This window comes from Nerophis lumbriciformis, linkage group LG23, assembly GCF_033978685.3.
Source record: "Nerophis lumbriciformis linkage group LG23, RoL_Nlum_v2.1, whole genome shotgun sequence".
Classification (NCBI taxonomy): Eukaryota; Metazoa; Chordata; class Actinopteri; order Syngnathiformes; family Syngnathidae; genus Nerophis; species Nerophis lumbriciformis.
In genome coordinates, this window is record NC_084570.2 from 38,036,755 (window position 1) to 38,059,642 (window position 22,888).

The 22,888-nt window shown below is 43.0% G+C and overlaps 1 protein-coding gene across 5 annotated transcripts in view; it reads left to right on the top strand.

Moving 5' to 3' along the window:
• The window catches only part of agrn (agrin), a 601,652-nt gene that overhangs the window by 3,159 nt on the left and 575,605 nt on the right, over positions 1–22,888 (top strand). For all 5 annotated transcript variants that reach the window (XM_072915893.1, XM_072915897.1, XM_072915895.1 and 2 more), the window contains exon 2: positions 13,985–14,246. In XM_072915893.1, coding sequence (XP_072771994.1) covers positions 13,985–14,246 — 262 coding nt within the window. The remainder of the gene's footprint in view (positions 1–13,984; positions 14,247–22,888) is intronic.

The window sequence follows — 22,888 nt, forward strand, 5'->3', positions numbered from 1 at the left end:
GTGCAGTTGAGTGTTCCAACAGGACAATGACCCCAAACAAACGTCAAAAGTGGTAAAGGAATGGCTAAATCAGGCTAGAATGAAGGTTTTAGAATGGCCTTCCTACAGTCCTGACTTAAACGTGGGGACAATGCTGAAGAAACAAGTCCATGTCAGAAAAGCAACACATTTAGCTGAACTGCACCAATTTTGTCAAGAGGAGTGGTCAAAAATTCAAGCAGAAGCTTGTGGATGGCTACCAAAAGCGCCTTATTGCAGTGAAACTTGCCAAGGGACATGTAAGCAAATATTAACATTGCTGTATGTATACTTTTGACCCAGCAGATTTGCTCACATTTTCAGAAGACCCATAATAAATTCATAAAAGAACCAAACTTCATGAATGTTTTTTGTGACCAACAAGTATGTGCTCCAATCACTCTATCACAAAAAAAATAAGAGTTGTGCATTATGTTCTTTACAAGTATGGAAACTTTTGACCACGACTGTACATATCGTACTTTCCGAGCTACAGAGCACACCGGCATTTAAGGCACACCCACCAAATTTTTGAAAAAATAAATACGCTCACATATATTAGCCACACCGGAACTATAAGTCGCAGATTTGTACTGGTACGAATGATTTATTTACATACCTTCATTGTTTCCAAACGGTGTCTGTAACACGGCAGTAAAACGGCTGATCAAACAAAACAGAAGTCATGGTCATGGACCCACTAGCTGCGCAAGCTAGCTCTCCAATCAGCCAGCGCATGTAACCACCCTGAGATCGGTAGGTCGTGAGTTCAAACCCCTGCCGAGTCATACCTAAGACTATAAAATTGGGACCCATTACCTCCCTGCTTGGCACTCAGCATCAAGGGTTGGAATTGGGGGTTAAATCACCAAAATGATTCCCAAATGCGCGGCCACCGCTGTTGCTCACTGCTCCCCTCACCTCCCAGGAGGTGGAACAAGGGGATGGGTCAAATGCAGAGGGTAATTTCACCACTACCGGTGGTACTTTAACTTTAATATGCATGAAAACTCTCCCACAGACCTCACACATGGGACGGTTTAGTAAGTAAGAATTGTTTTAGTATATTGTAAAACTTACTAACCTTGCTCGGAGTGATGAATGAAGAATCCATTTGAGGAGAAATGCTATAGGCGAATAGTAGACAAAACGGGATATACTTCCGATTCAGGGCGCGAAACAGGAAGTACATGTTTATCCCGCAGCACCTGCAGTGAGCGAACCCATCCAAAAGATGGCACCATGGCACAAACAATACCACACATTTTCAGGGTAATGTCGGTGTTGAAAACTATTTGTTCAACACAAAACATTACGGCCGTTAGCGAAGAAAAATCCATGAATTGGCTGCGCCGTTTTATAAGCCGCAGGTTCAAAGCGTAGGGAAAAAGTAGCGGCTTACAGTCTGAAAAATACGGTATTGATATATGACTTTTTTTTTAACACTTTTATGAGTGGGGGCCTTTTGGAACCCAGACACCTGTTTTTAAATATTCTTTTCCCCCTCAAAATATCAGTTCCGCGCTTTAAAAAAAATGAAATATGAGTAAAAATAGGATCGAAACAAAATATGTTAAAAGCTGGCCTTAGTCGCAGGTACTCGCTGTTCCCCTGGTCTGAACCCCGCAGGACGGGGAGACGATCAGGAGCGCCTAAGCAAGCTTGCTAGTTAGCATAGTGAGCTAACCAGCCAGTTAGATTACTTGTTACCGATCCATAACATTTCCGCTAATCATATTTGGATGATTCCAGTCCCAACACTATTAGCATTTATCAGTAGCCAGGGAGAAAGTATATTTTTTGGTGTAAACACAGGAAGTACATTACCCGAGGGGGCGTGGCTACAGGATAGAGTTGCCCAATGGGAAACGTCTTAGCAAGCATGTTATAGAACTTGACATTTTCAATAATAAAAATATTACATTTTTAAAAAAATGTTCCGGGGAAAATGTTGCATTGTTTGACGTTTTTGCTATTAAAAACAGGGATTTATTTGGAAATAAAAGGGCATAAAACATGTTTATGACAACAGATATATGTAAAGTTGATCACCTAAAAGTAGAGATGTAAATTATTATTATTATTATTATATATATATTTTTAATTAAATCAACATAAAAAACACAAGATACACTTACAATTAGTGCACCAACCCAAAAAACCTCCCTCCCTCATTTACACTCATTCACACAAAAGGGTTGTTTCTTTCTGTTATTAATATTCTGGTTCCAACATTATATGTCAATATATATCAATACAGTCTGCAAGGGATACAGTCCGTAAGCACACATGATTGTGCGTGCTGCTGGTCCACTAATAGTACTAACCTTTAACAGTTAATTTTACTCATTTTCATTAATTACTAGTTTCTATGTAACTGTTTTTATATTGTTTTACTTTCTTTTTTATTCAAGAAAATGTTTTTAATTTATTTATCTTATTTTATTAATTTAAAAAAAAAGTACCTTATCTTCACCATACCTGGTTGTCCAAATTAGGCATAATAATGTGTTAATTCCACGACTGTATATATCGGTTGAAATCGGTGTCGGTCGATATCGGTATCGGTAATTATAGAGTTGGACAATATCGGAATATGGGATATCGGCAAAAAGCCATTATCGGATATCACTACCTAAAAGTGTGTCGCTAAACTAGGGCTGGGCGATAGCATGATATCAATACTCTATGTATCGGACACGTAATCGATACCAATAAAAATGTGTTCTATAAAACGTTCAGTAACTTTTTTCCGTCGTAAGTAAGTTGAAGTATGGAAGCAACACAGGAAGTGATGACTGGTCAGTGGGAGTGACACGCTAACAGCCAATCAGGTGACAGTATCAACTGTCAAGTTAGGTTGAGTCTTTGCATGGAGTGGGGAAGAGAAAGTCCAAATGAAGAAATTGTGGATCAGAGAGGAAAAGTCAGTTGTAAGGATTTTTTTCAGAGGGACCGTAGTCAGACCAGGGTGTTCTGTACATGATGCAAGGCAAGAGCGCTAACACCACTCCACCTTTGCCGCGCTCACCCTTTAGAGCACGGCTGTAAACCTGTGGGAAATAGTTCTTGTCAGGTTTCTATGTTTACATTTTCACACTTTGCACTATTTTCTTACACTTTATGGAGAATTTCTTACATATTTTAGATTTGTAAGAGCTTATTGTTAAGTGTTCAATTTCATTTTACTATTTTGTCACATTGTTTGTTTTCCAAGCTTGTGTTGACATTTCCTTTTTTTCCCTGGCTGGCTATCTGAGGGATTATAATCAAATAATAGTGAAATATTTACTTACATTTATACAATTTTTTTAATTTATGAATGTATATTTATGTTAAATAATAAAACCATTTAATAGTAATAAAAAAAAGAAGGTTACATTTGAAATACAATATCCTTTTCTCCTGCTCCTTATTTTCCATAAATCATAAAAAATATCAATAATCCTGGATATCGACCGATATCAAACACTTCTATGGCGATACAGTTTCCAGCCCGAGGCCAAACGTCCTAAAGTTACAGTAAATATTATTCTGACTTCTGTGTCAATACACACATAATCTGACTGTACATGAAAGATGGATGTTTTAGTCAACGTACATGGTTTTGGTTGCCGTGGTTACAGAGTAAAGTCAAACGTCTTTGGGTTAGCTAGTGGAGAAAATGTGAACCTTGTTACAAAAAAAAAAAACATCCTGTGTTTCTGCTTCTTCGCTCGGGAAGAAATTGTCCTTTTCCTCTTTTGTGCGTCCATTCATTGTGAAACCTCGTGGTGACCGCGCTGTAAACCCTCAAAATAAACAGTCCTGTTTGGTCAGCTTGCCTCCCACCTCACAGGGACTGAGCGCAGACGATTAAAGGCACGCGACACACAAACCACCGCGGCTAAAATAAGACGACAACTCCGAAATCTTTGCGGAAGAAACTTGATTGTCTGTTGCTGACTGACTGGCTGTCATTTGAAGTCGTGGTTGTCATTTTAAGTCATGGGTGTCATTTTAAATCATGGGTGTCATTTGAAGTCATGGGTGTCAAACTTCTTTTCATGGAGGGACACATTCACTACGTTTCCATGCACTAAATTAGTCTGTAAAATCCAAGTGTCCATGGACTCTCTCCAATGGGACTAGTGGTCACACAGCATGTTTCCCCCCCATACACTGGGGGGCGCTACCGTATTTTCCGCACTATAAGGCGCACCTAAAAACCACAAATTTTCTCAAATGCTGACAGTGCGCCTTATAACCCGGTGCGCTTTATTACGATTCATTTTCATAAAGTTTCGATCTCGCAACTTCGGTAAACAGCCGCCATCTTTTTTCCCGGTAGAACAGGAAGCGCTTCTTCTTCTACGCAAGCAACCGCCAAGGAAAGCACCCGCCCCCATAGAACAGGAAGCGCTTCTTCTTCTACTGTAAGCAACCACCCGCCCGCGTAGAAGAAGAAAAAGCGCGCGGATATTACCGTACGTTTCATTTCCTGTTTACATCTGTAAAGACCACAAAATGGCTCCTACTAAGCGACAAGGATCCGGTTCATAAAAAGACGCAATCTCTCCATCCGCACACGGATTACTACCGTATTTCACAGCAACTGATATTCCTGTGAACCGCACTGTGGAACGGGAGCACGTACGGTGAATATTCGCACCACAGGGAATGAGAAGTCATCCTTCACTGTGGTTCTAGCTTGCCATGCTAACTTCCACCCATGGTGATATTCAAAAGGAAGACCTTGCCAAAAGAGACCTTTCCAGCCGGCGTCATCATAAAAGCTAACTCGAAGGGATGGATGGATGAAGAAAAGATGAGCGAGTGGTTAAGGGAAGTTTACGCGAAGAGGCCGGGTGGCTTTTTTCACACAGCTCCGAAGGCGAACACACCTTCACTAAGACGGGCAGACAGCGCCGGACGACATACGCCAACATTTGCCAGTGGATCGTAAATGCCTGGGCAGATATTTCGGTCACAACTGTGGTCCGAGCTTTCCGGAAGGCAGGATTCACAGAACAACAGCGACACTGACTCCGATGACTTCGACGAGACGGAACCGGCCATTTTGGATACCACGCTTGCGCAACTTTTCAATTCGGACACCGAAGACGAAGAATTCGAAGGATTTACGAATGAAGAATAACTTCAGAAGGTGAGCGCTATGTTTATTTTGTGTGTTGTGACATTAACGTTCGAGCAACATTATGTTGCTATTGCTCTACACCATTTTGAATTTTACTATGTTTGTGATTGCACATTTGCGTACATTTTGGGACAGAGTTGTTAGAACGCTGGTTTTCAATATATTATTAAAGTTTGACTGAACTATCTGACTGTTTTTTTGACATTCCCTTTAGCGCAGCGTAGGCGCGGCTTATAATCCGGGGCGGCTTATTGGTGGACAAAGTTATGAAATATGTAATTCATTGAAGGTGCGGCTAATAATCCGGTGCGCCTTATAGTGCGGAAAATACGGTATTTCCTTGTAGGGCTCGTTCGGGAGTCTGGATTAATTAATTTCCTTCGCTCCCTTCGTAAATGAATCTTCGTAGTTTCTTTTTTTCTACCAACGATGCTCTTCAAAATGTTTTGTCCTTTTCATTTGTGGAGCAAGTAAACATTGTTATTAGAGATGCCGATAAATGCTTTAAAATGTAATATCGGAAATTATCGGTATCGTTTTTTTTATTATCGGTATCGTGTTTTTAAAAAAAAAAAAAAAAAGTATTTATTTATTAAATCAACATGAAAAACACAAGATACACTTACATTTAGTGCACCAACCCAAAAAACCTCCCTCCCCCATTTACACTCATTCACACTCATTCACACAAAAGGGTTGTTTCTTTCTGTTATTAATATTCTGGTTCCTACATTATATGTCAATATATATCAATACAGTCTGCAAGGGATACAGTCCGTAAGCACACATGATTGTGCGTGCTGCTGGTCCACTAATAGTACTAACCTTTAACAGTTAATTTTACTCATTTTCATTAATTACTTGTTTCTATGTAACTGTTTTTATATTGTTTTACTTTCTTTTTTATTCAAGAAAATGTTTTTAATTTATTTATCTTATTTTATTTTATTTTATTTTTTAAAAAGGACCTTATCTTCACCATACCTGGTTGTCCAAATTAGGCATAATAATGTGTTAATTCCACGACTGTATACATCAGTATCGGTTGATATCAATATCGTTTGATATCGGTATCGGTAATTAAAGATTTGGACAATATCGGAATATTGGATATCAGCAAAAAGCCATTATCGGACATCCCTAATTGTTATTATGTTTTATTGAACGGTACCTGATTCCGGGTTGTTTCCCGCACACACCATCCCCCCTCCAGAGATCTGGTGTCCAATTGCATAATCCACCTGTGTTAGTCCGACTTCTCAAAAACTGAACACGATCAGGTTAAGGTGTTTCCTGTCGGAGGCTAATTTACAGTCCAACTATTTGAGAAGTCGGACAAATGTAGTGCATGGACACCTACTGATTACAGTTAGGAGAGCTGCTTGAAACATCCATCCATTTTCTACCGCTTGTCCCTCTCGGGTCGCGGGGGTGCTGGAGCCTATCCCAGTTACACTCGGGCGGAAGGCGGGGTAAACCCTGGACAGAGAAGGCTGTGTACACCCTGGACAAGGACAAGGAAGGCTGCGTACACCCTGGACAAGGAAGGCGGGGTACACCCTGGACAGAGAAGGCTGTGTACACCCAGGACAAGGACAAGGAAGGCTGGGTACACCCTGGACAAGGAAGGCGGGGTACACCCTGGACAAGGAAGGCGGAGTACACCTTGGACAAGGAAAGCGGGGTACACCCTGGACAAAGAAGGCAGAGTACACCCTGGACAAGGACAAGGAAGGCAGCGTACACCCTGGACAAGGAAGGCTGAGTACACCCTGGACAAGGAAGGCGGGGTACACCTTGGACAAGGAAGGCGGGGTACACCCTGGACAAGGAAGGCGGGGTACACCCTGGACAAGGAAGGCGGGGCACACCCTGAACAAGGAAAGCAGGGTACACTCTGGACAAGGAAGGCGGCACACACCCTGGACAAGGAAGGCAGGTACACTCTGGACAAGGAAGGCGGTGTACACTCTGGACAAGGAAGGTACACTCTTGACAAGGAAGGCAGGGTACACCCTTGACAAGTCGCCACCTCATCACAGGGCCAACACAGAGACAACATTCAGTGAATATTATATGAATTTGAAATTTTATTACCATATTTTCCGGGCTATATAAGCAGCACCCATTGAATTGAAATAGTTTAAAAAAAAGTCCATATATCAGCAGCACTGGACTATAAGTCGTAGATATATATATATATATATATATATATATATATATATATATATATATATATACACATTGTTAAATGAGTTATTTGCACAGAAATATTCTGTCAATGTTTATTTACATACCGTAATTGTTTCCAAAGGGTGTCTGTAACACGGCAGTAAAACGGCTGATCAAACAAAACATAAGTCTTTGTCATTGACCCACTAGCTGCGCAAGCTAGACTCAATAACTCCATGGTGACGTTTTTGTACCAACGTGGCCGCATGGTTATGCGCTAGTCGTTCTCCCAAGATGCAACAGGAAACTCCGGAGGCAACGTGCAGGTGAGACAATGATTTATTGGCATAAATCATTCAGGCGAAGCAGAAAAACAAAACAATCTTGCCGATAGCACGGGAGGCAAATCTAAGGAAAATGCTAGCGCGAAAGCTTAGCAAACAAACAGGCATAGGAATCGAAAACAGCCGTTGCTAAATGTTGCGTAGTGCAAACAAGGAAGCCAGACTGATTGTGGCGAGAAATGGGAATAAATAGCTCTCTGATTAGTGCCCAGGAGCAGGTGAGCGTCCCGAACATTGATAAGAGGCAGGTGAAACTAATCTGCAGTCATGGCAACTAAAACACAAACCCAGGGCTGCTGAAAACAGAACTGAGGTAGTCAAACTAACACAGGGGTCGGCAACCTTTACCAGTCAAAGAGCCATTTTGACCAGTTTCACAAATTAATTGAGGTGTGAGGGAGCAGGGTTGGAGTGGGGGCGGGGTTTGGTGGTAGCAGGGGTGTATAATGTAGCCCGGAAGAGTCAGGGCTGCATGGGATTCTGGGTATTTGTTCTGTTGTGTTTATGTTGTGTTAAGGTGCAGATGTTCTCCCGAAATGTGTTTGTCATTCTTGTTTGGTTTTGGTTCAAAGTGTGGCACATTATTAGTAAGAGTGTTAAAGTTGTTTTATATGGCCACCGTCAGTGTAACCTGTGTGGCTGTTGAGCAAGTATGCGTTGCTGTCACTTACGTGTGCAAGCTGAAGATGCATATAACAAAAGGCTGGGCTGGCACGCTGTTTGTACAGATTGTAGAGGGCGCTAAATGCTGTACCATCATGGCACGCCCTTATTATTATTGTATGGGTCAAAGTCGAAGAATATTAAACCCGGGAGTTTTCTGCGAGAGGCACTGAAATCCGGAAGTCTCCCGGGAAAATCGGGGGGGTCGGCAAGTATACAGCTGAGCCGCATCAGAGTGATCAAAGAGTCGCATGCGGCTCCGGAGCCGCGGGTTGCAGACCCCTGAACTAACAGAACAAAATATGACCCGGGCAACAAATCATAACAATTTTGGTGAATTTACAAAACTGAAAGGATAGAAAAAGAATGCCATTGCAAGTTAATAATACTAACACATACGCTTATAAACGTGTTAGCATGTTAGCTAATGCTAACGACGCATGGGACAGTTAAAAAAAACAACTTTATACGGACAGATAGACTTGAAGTTGATCTAAAGATTTAATATAACATGTATGACTTATTTTTGACACTTTTATGACTGTGGCCATTTCGTATCCCAAAGAATTTCAGTTTGACTTATTTTTAAAAAAAAGGCCTCTCGTTGCTCCAAAAAAAAAATAATGAATCAAAATCAATGTTGTTATGAATTATTGACCTATTTAAGGCTCCAATTACTTCACATCAAATATTACACTTTAACATTTTTTTGAGGTGCAGGGGAGAATATTGCATACCGTATTTTCCGCACTATAAGGCGCACCTAAAAACCACACATTTTCTCAAAAGCTGACAGTGCGCCTTATAACCCGGTGCGCTTTATTACGATTCATTTTCATAAAGTTTCGATCTCGCAACTTCGGTAAACAGCCGCCATCTTTTTTCCCGGTAGAACAGGAAGCGCTTCTTCTTCTACGCAAGCAACCGCCAAGGAAAGCACCCGCCCCCATAGAACAGGAAGCGCTTCTTCTTCTACTGTAAGCAACCACCCGCCCCCGGAAGAAGAAGAAAAAGCGCGCGGATATCACCGTACGTTTCATTTCCTGTTTACATCTGTAAAGACCACAAAATGGCTCCTACTAAGCGACAAGGATCCGGTTCATAAAAAGACGCAATCTCTCCATCCGCACACGGATTACTACCGTATTTCACAGCAACTGATATTCCTGTGAACCGCACTGTGGAACGGGAGTACGTACGGTGAATATTCGCACCACAGGGAATGAGAAGTCATCCTCCACTGTGGTTCTAGCTTGCCATGCTAACTTCCACCCATGGTGATATTCAAAAGGAAGACCTTGCCAAAAGAGACCTTTCCAGCCGGGGTCATCATAAAAGCTAACTCGAAGGGATGGATGGATGAAGAAAAGATGAGCGAGTGGTTAAGGGAAGTTTACGCGAAGAGGCCGGGTGGCTTTTTTCACACAGCTCCGAAGGCGAACACACCTTCACTAAGACGGGCAGACAGCGCCGGACGACATACGCCAACATTTGCCAGTGGATCGTAAATGCCTGGGCAGATATTTCGGTCACAACTGTGGTCCGAGCTTTCCGGAAGGCAGGATTCACAGAACAACAGCGACACTGACTCCGATGACTTCGACGAGACGGAACCGGCCATTTTGGATACCACGCTTGCGCAACTTTTCAATTCGGACACCGAAGACGAAGAATTCGAAGGATTTACGAATGAAGAATAACTTCAGAAGGTGAGCGCTATGTTTATTTTGTGTGTTGTGACATTAACGTTCGAGCAACATTATGTTGCTATTGCTCTACACCATTTTGAATTTTACTATGTTTGTGATTGCACATTTGCGTACATTTTGGGACAGAGTTGTTAGAACGCTGGTTTTCAATATATTATTAAAGTTTGACTGAACTATCTGACTGTTTTTTTGACATTCCCTTTAGCGCAGCGTAGGCGCGGCTTATAATCCGGGGCGGCTTATTGGTGGACAAAGTTATGAAATATGTAATTCATTGAAGGTGCGGCTAATAATCCGGTGCGCCTTATAGTGCGGAAAATACGGTATTTAGTTTTTGCCTTACAAAACAGGGTTTTGACAAAAAGGGCATAAACCAATAACACATTTATATCGACGGATGGATCTGAAGTTGATCTAGATTTAAGTGTTGAAAATATAAACAGAAAAAAAAAAAAAGAGATTTTATTTTTAACACTTTTATAAGTGGGACCCTTTTGGATGCTTGAGAGTTTTTGTGGGATTCCTAATTATGGGCCTGCTGCAGTGCCAGCGCCCATTCACACTGCAGCAGTGAATGCAAGCAGCCCATATTATTATTGTTCATACTTCTAACTTCATTATAGTTCCGCACGTTTCTCTTACGCTTCATACGTGACGAACCGGCCAACCAACCCCCACATAGGTTATACCGTCGGAAAGGTCTCGTTTGTGTCGACAGGGGTACTTTGAGGGGGGAACCTTTTGTGTTACCATGGCGACGCTATTCACGAATAAACTAAAAAAAAAAGGGCCAATTGAATGGGTACGCACCTTTTATAATGGCGGATATTTCCAGCAGAACACTCCAAACTGCGAGATGACTTCCTCTTGTAGCCCAGCCATTATTTCACGTAGCTCGGTGCTTAACGTCTCATTTTGTTCACACACTTGTCTACTTTAACCCTGGCTAAAAAGTCTTGACGTCCAATGTTTGGTTTTGGCTGGATGGCCATCGGAAGAAGGCGAGCCCCATCGGCCTTCCTCCATTAAATAGGATGGCCTTCACTTTCATTTACTAAAGCGTGGAAGCCCCGAAAATTTGCTTTTTTTTGGTGAATGCAAGCAGCCCATATTATTATTTTAAACTATCATTGCTCCCAAAAAAAAGAATCAAAATCAATGTTGTTATGAATTATTGACCCATTTAAGGCTCCAATTACTTCACATCAAATATTCCACTTTAATATTTTTTTGGGGTGTGGGGGAAATATTGCATATTTTGTTTTTGCCTTACAAAACAGGGTTTTGACATAAAAGGGTATAACACATAAACAAATACAAACTTTATATCGACAGATGGATCTGAAGTTGATCTAGATTTAAGTGTTGAAAGTAAAAACTGAAAAAAAACATGTTTGATTTTGTTTTTTACACTTTTATCAGTGGGACCCATTTGGATTCCTGAGAGTTTTAGTGAGATTTTTCATATTAAAGTATCATTGTTCAAAAAATAATAATGAATCAAAATCCATGTTGTTATGAATTATTGACCTATTTAAGGTTCCAATTACTTCACATCAAATATTACACTTTAATATTTTTTTGGGGTGTGGGGGAAATATTGCATATTTTGTTTTTGCCTTACAAAACAGGGTTTTGACATAAAAGGGTATAACACATAAACAAATACAAACTTTATATCGACAGATGGATCTGAAGTTGATCTAGATTTAAGTGTTGAAAGTAAAAACTGAAAAAAAAACATGTTTGATTTTGTTTTTTACACTTTTATCAGTGGGACCCATTTGGATTCCTGAGAGTTTTAGTGAGATTTTTCATATTAAAGTATCATTGTTCAAAAAATAATAATGAATCAAAATCCATGTTGTTATGAATTATTGACCCATTTAAGGCTCCAATTACTTCACATCAAATATTCCACTTTAATATTTTTTTGGGGTGTGGGGGTAATATTGCATATTTTGTTTTTGCCTTACGAAACAGGGTTTTGACATAAAAAGGTATAACACATAAACAAATACAAACTTTATATCGACAGATGGATCTGAAGTTGATCTAGATTTAAGTGTTGAAAGTAAAAACTGAAAAAAAACATGTTTGATTTTGTTTTTTACACTTTTATCAGTGGGACCCATTTGGATTCCTGAGAGTTTTAGTGAGATTTTTCATATTAAAGTATCATTGTTCAAAAAATAATAATGAATCAAAATCCATGTTGTTATGAATTATTGACCCATTTAAGGCTCCAATTACTTCACATCAAATATTCCACTTTAATATTTTTTTGGGGTGTGGGGGTAATATTGCATATTTTGTTTTTGCCTTACAAAACAGGGTTTTGACATAAAAAGGTATAACACATAAACAAATACAAACTTTATATCGACAGATGGATCTGAAGTTGATCTAGATTTAAGTGTTGAAAGTAAAAACTGAAAAAAAACATGTTTGATTTTGTTTTTTACACTTTTATCAGTGGGACCCATTTGGATTCCTGAGAGTTTTAGTGAGATTTTTCATATTAAAGTATCATTGTTCAAAAAATAATAATGAATCAAAATCCATGTTGTTATGAATTATTGACCTATTTAAGGTTCCAATTACTTCACATCAAATATTACACTTTAATATTTTTTTGGGGTGTGGGGGTAATATTGCATATTTTGTTTTTGCCTTACAAAACAGGGTTTTGACATAAAAAGGTATAACACATAAACAAATACAAACTTTATATCGACAGATGGATCTGAAGTTGATCTAGATTTAAGTGTTGAAAGTAAAAACTGAAAAAAAACATGTTTGATTTTGTTTTTTACACTTTTATCAGTGGGACCCATTTGGATTCCTGAGAGTTTTAGTGAGATTTTTCATATTAAAGTATCATTGTTCAAAAAATAATAATGAATCAAAATCCATGTTGTTATGAATTATTGACCTATTTAAGGTTCCAATTACTTCACATCAAATATTACACTTTAATATTTTTTTGGGGTGTGGGGGAAATATTGCATATTTTGTTTTTGCCTTACAAAACAGGGTTTTGACATAAAAGGGTATAACACATAAACAAATACAAACTTTATATCGACAGATGGATCTGAAGTTGATCTAGATTTAAGTGTTGAAAGTAAAAACTGAAAAAAAAACCATGTATGATTTTATTTTTAACACTTTTATAAGCGGGACCCATTTGGATCACTGAGAGTTTTTGTGGGATTTTTCATATTAAACTGTCATTGTTAAAAAAAAAAAAATGAATCAAAATCCATGTTGTTATGAATTATTGACCTATTTAAGGCTCCAATTACTTCACATCAAATATTACACTTTAATATTTTTTGGGGCGCGGGGGGGGGGGGGGGGGGGGGGGGGGGGAATATTGCATATTGTGTTTTTGCCTTACAAAACAGGTTTTGACATAAAAGGGTAAACAACATAAAAAAATTAAAACTTTATAATGATAGATGGATCTGAAGTTGATAAAGATTTAAGTGTATAAACAGCAAAAAAAATATCTATGATTTTATTTTTAACACTTTTATAAGCAGGACCCATTTGGATCCCCTAGAGTTTTAGTGGGATTTTTCATATTAAAGTATCATTGTTAAAAAAAAAATAATGAGTCAAATTCCATGTTGTTATGAATTATTGAAATATTTATTTCTCACCAAATTTTTTGGGGAAAATGTTGCAGATTTTGTGTTTTTGCCATAAAAATCATGGTTTTGACAAAAAAGGGCATACAACAATAAAAAAGGTTTAAGCGACAGATAGACCTGAAGTTGATCTAGAGATAAAAAAGATATCAAGTTATGATTTATTTTTTAGCAATTTATGATTGACCCTTACGGGCCTCAAATGTTTGAGACCCTGCTCTAAAGAATGGTTTGATTCAGTATGAAGTCTTGATTGACTGGTTTCTGCCGTCCTTTGGTTCCAAGGTCCGGGTGTGGCGCTACTTGAAAGGCAAGACCAGCGTCAACCGTGAGATCCTCCTGGACGGCGGCAACAAGGTGATGATTGGCGGCTTCGGCAACCCGGGGGTGTGCGACAACCAGGTGGCCACCGGGGACACTCGCATTTTCTTCCTCAACCCCGCCCCGGACTCCATGGGGCCCGAGCACAAGAACCAACTGATGCTCAACTCCAGCCTGATGAGGATTACCCTGCGGAACCTGGAGGACGTGGAACACTGCGTGGAAGGTAAGACTTTTAGGTGTGTTTCTTTGAGGTTTGGACGGGCGGTAAAGTCCGGCAGCCATTGGTGAGGAGGACTCCTGACAAGGCTTACATGACCCAGACTTTCCCACAGTCTTTGTTGCCACGGTGACGCTCCAAACTTGTGCTGCCGTCAGGCGGGTGTGGCGAGCAACGAAACACCTGAGGAGTCAAAGGGTGATTTCTCACCTTTGCACTCGCATAGTCGCTCTCTTGTCGTATTATTTAGTCAGCCATTGAACTACTCATCGTCTGCATTTCCTCAACGTGACTTGGAAGTTGTTCAAACTGTGGATCGCACCATGTTGGCTTTAGAAGCCATCCTGTTACGATCCGCTGCCCGGATCAGAGTTTGTTTATGTTTGTGTCACGTGTTTTCAGCACCTTGAGTTTAGTTTGTTTCTGTTGCCATGACGGCAGATTGTACGCACCTGCCTCTGATTAGTGTTCGGGACGCGCACCTGTTGCCCGGGCACTAATCAGAGGGCTATTTAGTCTTTGCCCTGGCCTCACTCGGTCTGGCTTCCTAGTTTGTTCCCATACAACTAATAACGACTACTTAGATTTCATGCTATGCTATTTTTTCCTGCTAGCTCCCACGCTAGTCCTTTTATTTTGCCTTTTGTGCTACGTGCATGGCTTTTTGTTATTCACCATATGATTTATATTTAAAATAAATCATTTTCCTACCTGCAAGCTGTGTCCGAAGCCGTCTGCATCCTTGGGAGAACCACATCCGCATCACTATGCGACCCAGTCGTTTCAGTAGGAAGCCAGCAAATAACAATTCTCCCGCGGCAGCCATTGAGGAGTTTGACGAAGGTACGTGGGAGGTGTTGCGAGCAATGGAAGCGGAAACTCGTCGCTATTCCCCCTCGGAGCGCCAGGACCTGATATGGGGTCCCAACGGAAAGCTGGTCCCAATCCACTCCGTTTGGCCCGAGGACATCGCCACACCCCCGCAGTACGGGACGCGTCAGCGAAGACGGAAGCCGGCCAGAAGGTCTTCCCCTCGCTGTCAAGACGCGCCGCTCCTGCAAACTCCTCTCCCGGACCGAAGCAAGCTACATGCAGCTCAAACTTCCCCTCCTCAGATGTTTGGCAACCCAATCGACCACTTTGCCAAACATTTCTCCGATTGGGCTGTCAGTCACATGGACAGCATCAACAATGACGTCATTTCATTGGCGCCCCCCGAAGAGGTAACTCCGCCCACTCCCGATGACGTCATTGAGCAAGATTTTTTTTTTCCATCTGCTTCTTTCTGTCAGCCAATGCCAAATAACTTTTATTCCAAGATAAAACATTATCAGGACATTTTTGCTAAGTGTAAGTCTAGTCAGTCACATTCTGATTTTCAAACTCCACCTCCAGTGACCTTGGTTCCGCCCCCAGTGACTATTGCTCCGCCCACTGCACATATTTTTTCCCCTGGTGCTCCCACCCAATCTCAAGTGAGGAGTAATAATAGTCAATTTGGACAATTTAAAGAAGAGTATACCCCCCTCCATACCTCCCCCCACCCACCCTTGAAGACGGTTCCAAACCGCAAAGAGCGCGTCTGGTATCCGCGTCTTGAGGGGGGGGCTAGTACTGGGAACTGTGCTAGTGGGGTGGCACCATTGCGCTCAGCTAAGCCGCAACCTCCTGCACGGCCACCGCCACCAGTTTTTCGGCGTGCTAAACCGCAACCTCCTGCACGGCCACCGTCACCAGTCTTTCAGCGTGCTAAGCCGCAACCCCCTGCACGGCCACCGCCACCAGTCTTTCGGCGTGCTAAACCGCAACCTCCTGCACGGCCACCGCCACCAGTCCTTCGGCCTGCTAAGCCACAACCGCCAGCTAGGCCACCGCCACCAGTCTTTCGGCGTGCTAAACCGCAACCTCCTGCACGGCCACCGCCACCAGTCCTTTGGCCTGCTAAGCCACAACCGCCAGCTAGGCCACCTCCAGCTGCACCTCGGCTAGCACCTGTTCCTGCACCTCGGCTGACACACCAAGCTTCGTCTCCTGTACCTCCACCACGCCAAGCTCCACCATGCCAAGTTCCTCGGCTGGTTCCCACACCAGCGCCGGCTCCTCGGCTGGTTCCCACACCAGCGCCGGCTCCTCGGCTGGTTCCCACACCAGCGCCGGCTCCAAGGCTGGTTCCCACACCAGCGCCGGCTCCAAGGCTGGTTCCCACACCAGCGCCGGCTCCAAGGCTGGTTCCCACACCAGCGCCGGCTCCAAGGCTGGTTCCCACACCAGCGCCGGCTCCAAGGCTGGTTCCCACACCAGCGCCGGCTCCAAGGCTGGTTCCCACACCAGCGCCGGCTCCAAGGCTGGTTCCCACACCAGCGCCGGCTCCACGGCTGGTTCCCACACCAGCGCCGGCTCCACGGCTGGTTCCCACACCAGCGCCGGCTCCACGGCTGGTTCCCACACCAGCGCCGGCTCCACGGCTGGTACCCACACCAGCGCCGGCTCCACGGCTGATACCCACACCAGCGCCGGCTCCACGGCTGGTACCAGAACCTGCACCTGCTCCACGGCTGGTACCAGAACCTGCACCTGCCTCCACGGCGACGACGGCTCCTCCTGCCTCCACGGCGACGTCGGCTCCTCCTGCCTCCACGGCGACGTCGGCTCCTCCTGCCTCCACGGCGACGTCGGCTCCTCCTGCCTCCACGGCGACGTCGGCTCCTCCTGCCTCCACGGCGACGTCGGCTCCTCCTGCTTCCACGGCGACGTCGGCTCCTCCTGTTTCCACGGCGACGTCTGCTCTCTCCTCGTCTTCGTCTCAGCGACCTCGAGTGGTCTGGCTGCGCAAGCGGCGCTCTCGGAGGGTTGTTTATGGACGCCAGTGGCGCAAACAGCAGCGACACCCGAGACGTAGTCGTAGAACTCTCCGGCTGCTGAACTTCTGGCGCCACTCACGCCCACCTTCTCGGCAGCCACGAATGTGGCCTTTCCGTGGTCGCCCGCCTCGCCTGCGGCAGCGGCGTTCCACTCGCCGCCGCCACCTGACTCTTCCCCGGTGGATTCGGGGACACGTGGCCTGGCGATCCACCACCAAATCCTCCCTCCACCCTCCCTGGACTCTTGAACTGTTTCTTGTTTTTTGGGTTCTAGTTTTATTTCGTCTCAAGGGACATCTGGAATCTGTCCTTTAAGGGGGGGGTACTGTTACGATCCGCTGCCCGGATCAGAGTTTGTTTATGTTTGTGTCACGTGTTTTCAGCACCTTGAGTTTAGTTTGTTTCTGTTGCCATGACGGCAGATTGTACGCACCTGCCTCTGATTAGTGTTCGGGACGCGCACCTGTTGCCCGGGCACTAATCAGAGGGCTATTTAGTCTTTGCCCTGGCCTCACTCGGTCTGGCTTCCTAGTTTGTTCCCATACAACTAATAACGACTACTTAGATTTCATGCTATGCTATTTTTTCCTGCTAGCTCCCACGCTAGTCCTTTTGTTTTGCCTTTTGTGCTACGTGCATGGCTTTTTGTTATTCACCATATGATTTATATTTAAAATAAATCATTTTCCTACCTGCAAGCTGTGTCCGAAGCCGTCTGCATCCTTGGGAGAACCACATCCGCATCACTATGCGACCCAGTCGTTTCACATCCTTTCTCTTGCAGAGACCATGTTGCAAATAAGGCTGTCCCCATCTGATATTGATATCAAATATTGGTCCGATATCAGCAAAAACCCCCACAGATTACATGGGCTTTCATGTAAAATGTGTGATATCATGTGCGATACAAGCAGTCCTGCAGCGTGTTTACTTGTGTGTGATATCATGTTTGATACAGGCAGTCCTGCAGTGTGTTTACTTGTGTGTGATATCATGTGCGATACAAGCAGTCCTGCAGCGTGTTTACTTGTGTGTGATATAATGTGCGATACAAGCAGTCCTGCAGCGTGTTTACTTGTGAAGTGAAGTGAATTACATTTATATAGCGCTTTTTCTCAAGTGACTCAAAGCGCTTTACATTGTGAAACCCAATATCTAAGTTACATTTAAACCAGTGTGGGTGGCACTGGGAGCAGGTGGGTAAAGTGTCTTGCCCAAGGACACAACAGCAGTGACTAGGATGGCGGAAATTAAATCGAACCTGCAACCCTCAAGTTGCTGGCACGGTCGCTCTACCAACCGATCTATACCGCCCGATATCATGTGCGATGCAAGCAGTCTTGTAGCGTGTTTACTTTTGTGTGATATGATGTGTGATACAAGCAGAGTGTTTACTTGTGTGCGATATCATGTGTGATACAAGCAGTCCTGCAGCGTGTTTACTTGTGTGTGATATCATGTGTGATACAGGCAGTCCTGCAGTGTGTTTACTTGTGTGCGATATCATGTGCGATACAAGCAGTCCTGCAGCGTGTTTTCTTGTGTGTGATATGATGTGTGATACAAGCAGAGTGTTTACTTTTGTGCGATATCATGTGTGATACAGACAGTCCTGCAGTGTGTTTAGTTGTGTGTAATATCATGAGCGTTACATGCAGTCCTGCAGCGTGTTTATTAGTGTGCAATACAAGCAGTACAGCAGTGTGTTTACTTGTGTGTGATATCATGTGCGATACAAGCAGTCCTGCAGCATGTTTACTTGTGTGTGATATCATGTGTGATACAAGCAGTCCTGCAGCGTGTTTACTTGTGTGTGATATCATGTGCGATACAAGCAGTCCTGCAGCGTGTTTACTTGTGTGTGATATCATGTGTGACACAAGCAGTACTGCAGTGTGTTTACTTGTGTGTGATATCATGTGCGATACAAGCAGTCCTGCAGCGTGTTTACTTGTGTGTGATATCATGTGTGATACAAGCAGTCCTGCAGCATGTTTACTTGTGTGTGATATCATGTGTGATGCAAGCAGTCCTGCAACGTGGTTTCTTGTGTGTGATATCATATGTGATACAAGCAGTCCTACAGCGTGTTTACTTGTGTGCGATATAATGTGTGATACAAGCAGTCCTGCAGCGTGTTTTCTTGTGTGTGATATCATGTGTGGTACAAGCAGTCCTGCAGCGTGTTTACTTGTGTGCGATATCATCTGCGATACAAGCAGTCCTGCAGTGTGTTTACTTGTGTGTGATATAATGTGCGATACAAGCAGTCTTGCAGCATGTTTACTTGTGTGCGATATAACGTGCGATACAAGCAGTCCTGCAGCGTGTTTACTTGTGTGCGATATAATTTGCAATATAGGCAGTCTTGAAGAGTGTTTACTTGTGTGTGATATCATATGCGATACAAGCAGTCCTGCAGCATGTTTACTTCCGTGCAATACAAGCAGTCCTGCAGTGTGTTTACTTGTGTGTGATATCATGTGTGATACAAGCAGTCCTGCAGTGTGTTTACTTGTTTGCAATATCATCTGCGATACAAGCAGTCCTGCAGCATGTTTACTTGTGTGTAATATCATGTGCGATACAAGCAGTCTTGCAGCATGTTTACTTGTGTGTGATATCATGTGTGATACAAGCAGTCCTGCAGCGTGTTAACTTATATGCGATATCATGTGTGATACAAACAGTCCTGCAGCGTGTTTACTTGTGTGCGATATAATGTGCGATGCAAGCTGCCCTGCAGCACATTTACTTGTGAGATATCATGTGTGATACAAGCAGTTCTGCAGCGTGTTTACTTGTGTGCGATATAATTTGCAATACAAGCAGTCTTGAAGAGTGTTTACTTGTGGGTGATATCATATGCGATACAAGCAGTCCTGCAGCATGTTTACTTGTGTGCGATACAAGCAGTCCTGCAGTGTGTTTACTTGTGTGTGATATCATGTGTGACACAAGCAGCCCTGCAGTTTGTTTACTTGTGTGCAATATCATCTGCCATGCAAGCAGCCCTGCAGCGTGTTTACTTGTGTGTGATATCATGTGCGATACAAGCAGTCTTGTAGCGTGTTTACTTGTGTGTGATATCATGTGTGATACAAGCAGTCCTGCAGCGTGTTAACTTACAGTATGTGCGATATCATGTGCGATACAAACAGTCCTGCAGCGTGTTTACTTGTGTGGGATATAATGTGTGATGCAAGCTGCCCTGCAGCATGTTTACTTGTGCGATATCATGTGTGATACAAGCAGTCCTGCAGCGTGTTTACTTGTGTATGATATAATGTGCGATACAAGCAGTCCTGCAGCATGTTTACTTGTGTGCGATACAAGCAGTCCTGCAGTGTGTTTACTTGTGTGTGATATAATGTGCGATACGAACAGTCCTGCAGTGTGTTTACTTGTGTGTGACATCATGTGGGATACAAACAGTCCTGCAGCATGTTTACTTGTGTGTGATATCATGTGCGATACAAGCAGTCCTGCAGTGTGTTTACTTGTGTGTGATATAATGTGCGATACGAACAGTCCTGCAGTGTGTTTACTTGTGTGTGACATCATGTGGGATACAAGCAGTCCTGCAGCATGTTTACTTGTGTGTAATATCATGTGCGATCCAAGCACACTTGTGTGCGATATCATGTGTGATCCAAGCAGTCCTGCATAGTGTTTACGTGTGCAAAGCTGGACAGACAGTTAGCATGTAAATGTCTTCCAATAAGCACACACTTTCTTCTATTTTACTGAAGCCATTTACAAAAAGTAAACATGCAAGGCTATAAGCTCCTAGGAGCTAGCAGCTACACAACAGCTAAGCACACTATAGCAGACAAGTTAGACATAGGTGATAATCATTGAACAATATTGCAGTGTCAAACAAATGCACTACAAAGTCTCCAGACAGTTAATGATAAACAGGTTAGTGTTTTTTTTATAGCTGCCATTGTTCTCTGTTTGACTCTTTTCACATGTCCTTACATGATTAGTGAAAGTGGGGATGATTCCTCCTGATATCGTATGGGATCAATATCGGTATCGGCAAATACTCAGAGCTCCAATCGTGGTATCGTACAGGAAGTGACAAAGTTGTGTCCTATTGAAAAGACAGTTTCCTTCCTTCCATGCACTGGTAACTCACTCACTTATTCACTCATTCACTCATTCATTGATCTCACTGCTACTTTGGAGAGTGCAGCGTTGTTTTGGCCCTCGTATTTGGGGATACTTTACTAAGTTGAGACCCATATTTATTCTGTATCACCATTCAACTGAAGCAATACTCATGTGTTCAAAGTTCAACTGACTTTGATCTAGTTTTTGATCTACAGCTGGTTGCTATGGAGGCGTCCGAGGTCTAGTCCAACAGAGTCAAAAACATCCCGGGTGTTCTTGAAGGAAGAGGATATAAGAGCGTCTCACTCAGTTTGTTTAGAGCCGGGGGAGCTGAGTTGTAGATAACGATCGTTTTGACAAATAGTCTTCGACTCCAATTGTCCGTTTCTGGCTCTCAAATTGATGTAATACCGCTTTGCAGAGTAGATTGCTTCTCCAATATGTTATCCAGTTTGCGATTTAGTTCAAAATCGCAACGGTCTGAGTGTCTACAGCTCTGCCCGTCCTATCAATTGTTTGTGGCAGCTTTGAGGTGCCTTGAATGGCTGCCAGCATCTTCCTAATTTGGGGATACACCAGGGCAAGACTTACTCCTGTCAAAAGATGTCCTGTTACCATGAATCTGAATACAAAGCCCAAAAGCAGTGAAGTTGTCATGTTGTGTAAATGGTAAATAAAAAGAGAATACAATGATTTGCAAATCCTTTTCAACTTATATTCAATTGAATAGACTGCAAAGACAAGATATTTTATGTTCACACTGAGAGATTTTGTTATTTTTTTGCAAATAATCATGAGCTTAGAATTTAATGGCAGCAACACATTGCAAAAACGTTGTCAGAGGGGCAATTTTACGAGTGTGTTACATGGCCTTTCCTTTTAACAACACTCAGTAAAGGTTTGGGAACTGAGGAGACACGTTTTTGAAGTGGAATTCTTTCCCATTCTTGCTTGATGTACAGCTTAAGTTGTTCAACAGTCTCCCTTCTGCTATTTTAGGCTTCATATTGCACCACACATTTTCAATGGGAGACAGGTCTGGACTACAGGCAGGCCAGTCTAGTACCCGCACTCTTTGACTATGAAGCCATGCTGTTGTAACACGTGGCTCGGCAGCGTCTTGCTGAAATAAGCAGGGGCGTCCATGATAACGTTGCTTGGATGGCAACATATGTTGCTCCAAAACCTGTATGTACCTTTCAGCATTAATGGCGCCTTCACAGATGTGTAAGTTACCCATGCCTTGGGCACTAATACACCCCCATACCATCACAGATGCTGACTTTTACACTTTGACCCTAGAACAATCCGGATGGTTCTTTTCCTCTTTGTTCTGGCGGACAAGACGTCCACAGTTTCCGAAAACAATTTGAAATGTGGACTCGTCAGACCACAGAACACTTTTCCACTTTGCATGAGTCCATTTTAGATGAGCTCGGGCCCAGCGAAGCGTTTTCTTGGTGTTGTTGATAAATGGCTTTGGCTTTGCATAGTAGAGTTTGAACTTGCACTTACAGATGTAGCGACCAACTGTAGTTACTGACAGTGGTTTTCTGAAGTGTTCCTGAGCCCATGTGGTGATATCCTTTACACACTGATGTGGCTTTTTGATGCAGTACCGCCTGAGGGATCCAAGGTGTGTATATCATGGCTTACGTGCAGTGATTTCTC